This window comes from Buceros rhinoceros, unplaced genomic scaffold (assembly GCF_000710305.1).
Source record: "Buceros rhinoceros silvestris isolate BGI_N320 unplaced genomic scaffold, ASM71030v1 scaffold29173, whole genome shotgun sequence".
In the NCBI taxonomy this organism is placed as follows: Eukaryota; Metazoa; Chordata; class Aves; order Bucerotiformes; family Bucerotidae; genus Buceros; species Buceros rhinoceros.
This window is the reverse complement of record NW_010403463.1, coordinates 462-8,039: the sequence shown is the minus strand read 5'-3', so window position 1 is coordinate 8,039 and position 7,578 is coordinate 462. Positions and strand designations below refer to the sequence as shown.

General features: G+C 49.8%; 1 protein-coding gene across 1 annotated transcript in view; it reads right to left on the bottom strand.

Moving 5' to 3' along the window:
• The window catches only part of LOC104490705 (tumor necrosis factor receptor superfamily member 21-like), a gene marked incomplete at its 5' end in the record, with an annotated part of 11,549 nt that extends 4,142 nt beyond the window's left edge, over positions 1–7,407 (bottom strand). Inside the window, 3 exons of the mRNA XM_010133032.1 lie at positions 5–36; positions 6,551–6,816; positions 7,362–7,407. Coding sequence (XP_010131334.1) covers positions 5–36; positions 6,551–6,816; positions 7,362–7,407 — 344 coding nt within the window. The remainder of the gene's footprint in view (positions 1–4; positions 37–6,550; positions 6,817–7,361) is intronic.
• Positions 7,408–7,578: the final 171 nt, after the last annotated feature.

Genomic DNA, 7,578 nt, shown 5'->3' with positions numbered 1-7,578 from the left:
GGGGTCCTGCCCCTGCCACTGAGGCTGCATTTGTACCTGCACGGACAGACACAGGGGAGACTGTTAGGTGCACAGTCCAGCGTGAAAACCGAAGGTGCCGCGGCGGGTTTGATGCATTAGCAGCCTCCTGCAGCTGGTCAGTCATACTGGGGCACCCTGCCAATTTTATTCTTTTTTTTTTTTGAGCACTGCAGCAAGAGGTTTGCAATGTCAAAAAAAAAATTCACCTCCTAAAAGCTCCTGTGTACTTGCAGCAACCTGGGGCCCCCTGCCAATTTTATTCTTTTTTTTTTTGAGCACTGCAGCAAGAGGTTTGCAATGTCAAAAAAAAAAATTCACCTCCTAAAAGCTCCTGTGTACTTGCAGCCCTTCAGGATGTGGCTCAAGTACGGACATCCTCTTGGATCCCAGTGAATCCGGGAGGACACTGTAAGCAGCTCAGGATGTCTGTAGGTCCCTCCTAAAAGGAGGAAAAGGGGACAGAAGGGGACGGGTGCAGAAGACACCACAGACTTGCCTTTGTTTTCTTTTCACAGCTGCTCCCTACAGCTCTGTTTGAACTGGTTGGTCCCATTTTCTGCCATACCCAATAAAAGCTCAACTTGGACAAACAGAAGCTGCAGCTGCTGTGCTAATGTTAGCAAGGAGCAGTCATAGGCATTAAAAAAACCCACCCCTCCCTTGGGGGATGCTTCCCTGCAACTCCTCCTGCAGCAACCAGACGGTAATAAAAGCTGCTGGCAGGTTTGCTGCTGCATCAGCACAGCTCTGGGCAGCCGTGCTTGGGTTGGGTTTTCTTGCCCCATCACAAACATGACTCAAACTACTGCTGATTTTTTAAAAAATGGGAAAAGTCAGCAAGGAGCTGGGGTTGGAGCAACTGCAGAGGGTGGTTGCACATCCTCTCAGGATCAGGGATAAATTTAGCACTGTGGCCACTGTTTCCCGGATTCCCTGCCAAAAGATGACACCCAGCCGACACCAGCCCTGTTCCTCGTTCTGTTACGCCTCTGTAGGGGATGTGGGAGGAGGAAGCCCAGTACATGAAGCAGGGTGGGCAGGGCAGCAGCCCCACACAGGCGATGCTGCAGATGCAGGGTGGTGTCAGCAGGAGATGCTCTCACTGCGGTCCCCAGAGGTCTGGGGATCTGCTTGGATGAGCAACTTCATGGTATTTGGAGGTCCACCTTCAGGGCAGACTAGGTCTTGGAGGGTTATACACCACTGGCTGGGCCACGAGTTCTCCTCGAGGCGGCAGAGAGATGCAGCGATGGTGTGCAGGTGCTTCAGAGAAGCAGGTAAGCCCTTGGCCAGGATGCGAAGGGCACAAGAGTGCTCAGCACCCTGAGGTGGGAAAGCTCTAATGTCCACTCTGTGTCTTTCACCTCACTGCCCAGGTTTCAAGAAGAGCACTTGATGCCACCTCTGTAGTGGAGCCAGCACCCCTCAACGCAAGGCAGCCCTGGACAGGAGCTACTCGAGTCAAACTTCACAGGACCCAGGATAGGCAATGCTGGGTCTGGGGAGGGTTTATGGATCAAGACTAAAACACAGCCATCCATGGAGGAAGCAGCTCTTCCCCACTAGCCTTGGCCATTGCAAGCCAAGTGCTTCACCAAGCAGGAGAGGGTATCTCCATGAGAGCTCCTGGTGGCTTCTCCTTACCATGGATTTGCCCACTCACTTTTTCAACTCAAACCATGGTAAAAGGTTGGTAAAGTCATGGGGAAGAGTTTCCAAACTCAAATACAGGCTAAGTTGGTACCGAGTTTGGCTTGTTGTGATCCCACAATCTACATTTCATCTTATGCTCCCAAACCTACTATACTGCAAATACACAGCCCTTTAACATAACTGCTATATGTTTATACAGATATATTTATAGTAGATATATCTGCTATAAAGTTTATATTTTTGTGTGTATATTCTTTATAATTGTATTCCTTTATAAATCATTAAATTTTTGTTTACTGCACAGTCTCCAGCCTGGTTCAAACCAAGCCTCAGCTTGCGGAAAATCAACTCACGGTTTAGAGCAAACCTGGAGGAGAACAGTGATGTCAACTCCAGCAAAACCCAAACAGCTCCACCCCTTCCCCAGGGCTCTGGCCACTTCACCCTACAGGTTTGTGCCTCAAATAAAACCCGATGCAAATCCAGAAGGATGCAATTTGGGCGTTTTTCCTGGCTGTCTGGACACTTCCCAGTCCTCAGACCACAGTCCTCCGGCTGGGAAATGCATCCAACAGCTTCACCCTCGCTCCATTACCTTGCGTGAGGTTAACAGAGCACAAAGTTAATTGCTAATTACTGGGTCCAGCCCAGTTCTGCTTTGCCAAAAGAGGAAACAAAGGAGATGGGCAGGAGCTGTTGGGTGCTGAATTTGGTGAAACACTGCTCCAGGCTCTTGACCCCTGCAGGCTCTTGACTTGCAAAAGAGGAAGAAAAGGAGCAAAAAAGGCACTGCCACAGCCGGATGCCTGGACACGGGGCTGCTTTCACATCCTCTTCTCTTTTGGCACCCCCCAAAAATCCCTTGGCTTAATTTCACACCAGACCCAGCCCTGACATATCTGCTGATTCATGGGATTATCTGTGGCATGCAATTAGCCACAGACGTAAATCTTGTTGGGATCGGGGATGCAGCCTGCCTCTCTCTACTTTCAATATCTCCCTTATTATTTATTATTTTAAGCTTTGCCAAGGCTGTGCTGCTAAATGCCCAGAGCAAGACTGTCTGCTTCCCTTTCATCCATTCCCTGAAATATTTTCAGCAGAGGCCAGCAGAGCCATAAATAAAAGATAAGAGCTTACGGCATTGCTCACAGTAGGACACTCACAGTAGCCAATATGGCCAGCTGCGCCAGCAACCCCCCAGGCCAGCCTGGGTGAGCAGAGACACCCCTTGGTATCTGCAAAAATGCTGTTATGCACCTCAAAAAAATCCTATTATCCAGTGCCTGCGCTGCACTGAACTCTACTGATTTGCACTCCAAAACGGAGAACTGCAATTTGCCGAGACAGCAGTGAAAAAACTCTCACTTTTCCCTCCTCTATCCCCTATTTTTATGCTGTCAGCACACTAATCAGGAGTGTGTCTGTGCTTAAAAACAGTGCCCGGGCTCGCATGCCGCTGCCTGGCAAGCCTGCCTGCAAGAGGAGAGATTTTCCAAACCTCGAGCTGAAGAAGCATTCGTGGCCAGGGCCAACCTTTAACGAGAGCCCTACGAGCTGAACGCACCTCAAAAAACCTTCCCACAGATGCGCTCACTGTATTTTCTCAATCAGCAGCAAAAAAAAAAAAATCCCCTAGCAAAGTGATTCAGGGGGCTAATCCCGTTTTAACCTAATTTCATTTAACGCAATGCAAAACCAGCATAATCTCCCACAGCTAAGAGCCAGCCAGCCTCCAGCAGAGCTGTTCCCTGCCTGAAGGAAAACGTTCCTGCCACGTACCGTAACGCTCCAGAGACTCCCATTAATCCCCCTGTTCCTATCGGAGGTTGCAAATATTTGGATTTTGGAGCCTGAAAGGCTGCCAAGGAAATGGGGCACCACGGGATACAGCAGCTTTGCCTCCACAGGCTGAAGTCAGATGTTGGATAAAGGATTTGGGGCAATGATGCAGGATGGGATGGCGAAGTGAGGCTGGCTGGGTTTAGGGTAGCAGTTTGGTGTCTGTGAGTTAGAGTCAGAGAATGCTTTGGGTTTTAAGTGACCTTTAAAGGTCATCTAGTCCAATCCCACCCCTCTCTGCAGGAAGCAGGGACATCTTCACTAGATCAGGTTGCTCAGAGCCAACCTGACCTGGAATGCTTCCAGGGATGGGGTTTCTACCATCTCTCTGGGCAACCTGGGCCAGTGTCTCACCATCCTCATACTAAAAGTCTTCCTTACATGTAGTCTAAATCCTCCCTTTCAGTTTAAAGCCACCACCCCTTGTCCTGTCAAAACAGGTCCTGCTAAGAAGACTGTCCATCTTTCTAACAGGCCCCTTCTAAGCATTGAAAGGTTGCAATAAGGTCTCTCCAGAGCTTTCTGCAAGCTGAACAACCCCAACTCTCTCAGCCTGTCTTCATAGCGAAGTGTTCCAGCCCTTTGATCATTTTTGTGGCCTCCTCTGGACCTGCTCCAACACATTCGTGTCTTTCCTGTGCTGAGGACTCCAGAGCTGGATGCAGTACTCCAGCTGAGGTCTCAGAATAGACTAGAGGGACAGAATTCCCTCCCTCGACCTGCTGGCCACACTTCTTCTGATGCAGCCCAGGATGTGATTGATTTCCTGGTCTGAGAGTGCACATTGCCAGCTCACGTCCAGCCTTTCATCCACCAGTGCCCCCAATTTCTTCTCCGCAGGGCTGCTCTCAAGCCTGTGCTGATACTGGGTATTGCCCTAACCCAGGTGCAAAGGAGGTGTTTATGTCACCCAATAACAGAGTTTCTACCTATGAGTTGGGGCTGTTGGTGCCTTCTGATGATCCAAGGCCGTGGGGAGAGATGGGGGAGTGCCCATTTGCACCCAGAAGGCCGAACAAGGGCCAAAGCCAACACGGACAGCACAGCCACCCACACATCCCTCTCAGGAGGGAGGCTCACCAGCACATGTTGGATGCTTGCTGCTAGGTTGGGTCACTCAAGGGCTTTGTGCTGGTAGCTGCTGGGAGGACACATCATTTGCATTGCTTATGCAAGTCCTCACCCCCTCCACAGCACATAATGCTCTTTTTATTATTTTTGGGTTGTTTTTTGCAAGACTGCTTCGATAGGGCTGGTTGCTAGACAGGTGCCACACATCATCTCACCTACCACCAGTGGGATGACTTCTGAATCAAACTGGTTCTGTATGAAGAGGAACTGCCTCAGTTTGTCTGTGTCGCTGAGAGCCAAATTTGGATTACCTCTAATGGAAGGCTTTCCAACCAGCAGATTAAAAAAAAGCCCAAATGAAACAACCTCAATGCCTGCTCCTGGCACCGAGCAATCAGCTCCCCTGGCTGCTCGTTGTCTGGACTGCCATGATGCAGCTCAGCCACTGGCATGAGGCTCCAGGGATTTGTTCTGCCTTGCACAAGCTGCTTCCTACAGCTTTTTGCATCCCTCCCATCACTGTCCACACCCACAGTTCAGGGAGAGAAGGCAGACAGGTTAAAGCAGGTAACACCCTGCAGAAACAAAATGTGCTGCCATGCTAAATCTGCACCTCAGGGTGCTTTCGAGCTTTGACACCCCACATGCCACTTCAGCACAGCAACCATTCCAGGGCCTTAGGGCAGAGGAATGGCCAACACCTAAGGTGGATCATGGGGGATGCTCATCTGAAAAAACCCAATCACATGCACAGGGGAGGAGGATGTGCGAGCTCAGGTGAATTTTTTTTTAACCTTTGCTGAAATGAGCCCCACTTCTCATGTGGACCCATTTGAGTCACCTGTCCAAAAGATCAGCAACCCAATTTTACCAAATTCTAGGAAAACAAGAAAAAGCTGTGGTGCACCGCCAAGCTCCAGGTGCTGTTGGACACTGGGAAACACACCACAGTGTTTCAGAAAATGAAATCTCCTCCAGGAGAGCTGGTTGGGAAGTCCAGAAGACTTGCACAGAAGTAGCCTTGAGTTTTGGGTTTGCTCAGGAGCATTCACTCACTGCATTTTCAGAGTTAGGGCACGTGCAAGCCAACAGTTCATGGTTAGTCCAACATCCTGACAGGTCACCAAACAAACTCTGTTCCTGGAGCTACAACATGCATTTTTGTACTGTTTGAGAAGCACCATCTGACTGTCTTGGCCAAAACAACGCAATGCTCAGGAGTGCTGAGCGCCACAGAACCCACTCCACGTTCAGAAGAAGCCTCATTCATCACCTTTAAAAATGGTTGCAGAAGACCACCAAATTATTAGAGCCAAAACCCCAAAAGTACACCGACAGGTAAGGCAGGGGTGGCCAAAACAAATTACAAAGGTCACCGAGGCAGCTCTCAACAACTCACACCCCATCAAGACCTTGCTGCAGGATATTCTGCAGCAATTTATTTTCCCAAAACATGGGAAAGCTTGTTTTCAGGCCAGAGCTGCCACAGAAGGGCAAGAGCTCTGAAGGACAGCATACATGAAATCCCTCATGCCACCAGTCACTGCCTTAAAGGAAGAGACACGCTGCACTACACCACCACTGCTTAGGCTCAAGGATGCTTGTCCCTTCTCACAAAATCCTGGGGATTTAGTGACAGTGTTTGAGAGCAAGGTGAAAGAGGGATCTTTCAACACAACAGCTCAAATACCAAGTCCTCCTGCTGACCTTTAAAGGTAAAAGCCACCACAACAAGTGGGACTCAAGAAATTGTCAAGACTTTGACAGTTTGCTCAAAACTTTGGCAAAATGTAAGGCTTAAATATAAGCCCCTGAGGAGCTCCAGCGGGGATGGAGTCCAGCTACTTGGCTATTAGCTAAGGTTGAGGCTACAGCCAGGTCCCACGCACCCACGTGCTCGCCATGGCCATGCAAGATGTGCAATGCATCAGACAAGAGAGGAAGAAGCCCGGCCGATTGTTACCGGAGTGGTGTCCTCCATCAGACCTCGAATCTTCTCTACCACGTCGTTGCGGCGGTGCTGGCGAAGGGCGCTGATGAGCTGGGCCAGGCTGGCCTCAGGCCCGCGGATGGTCCAGTGCTGCAGGGCGGCATAGGCGCGCTCGTGGTCGGCCGCATAGCCATTGGAGAAAGCTGCCACCTCGCGCTCACTGGCATTGCACAGGAACTGGTAGATGTCCTTCCACTGGCTTCCCACCTGGGCTGCCACCAGCTTCAGAATGTCAATGCCTGTGGGGCAGAAGAGCTACAGGTGAGGCACAGGGGTCTGCAGACTCCCGGCTTTAGCAAAGCTTATCCCCCATTCCCAAACAGCCATGCTTTGCTTGCTTCGGTTGGACTTGTTTCAAGATTTTATTATTTGTATTTTTAAGACCTTTCTGCAGACAAGGAGCACCCATAATGTGCTCAACACCTGCTATGCAAGTGAAGTGTGATAGACCCTAAGTTGCTCCAATCAAGGCACACACACTTTAAAATTAACCATGTTCATTTTATCATAATGTCTCCTGTGCTGAAGTTTGCTCTTCAGCACAGGAAAAACCCTGGTACTCAGCCACCACATGGCTGCAGGAACAGGGGAGATGGCAACGTGCTCACCCATACACCTGCATCGCAGCCACAGCTTTGAACAGGAGCTGGATTAAGAAGTGAGTCACCAAAGCATCTCTATAAAGGTAAGGATGTCCTTACAGAGCTCCTACAGCAGCTACGATCACATTTAGAGCCATTTCCAGTGCAGACTGGTGGGATGACTCAGTTATGGTACAGGATACCCTGCACCAGGTGATCGCTGAGTGAAGGAAAGATCTGGTAGGGGACCTGAAGAGCAAAAAGACAGTTTTCCCCCCAAAAAAGCCCTCAAGACATGTTGGTTCAAGACAGCAAGGTTTTCCACTTTTCGGCATTGGAGGCAATGAAAAGAGCATGCTCAACCTTGCATCTACCGAGAGATCAGGCGTTAAACCTTCAAATACAGCCATACCTCTTCCA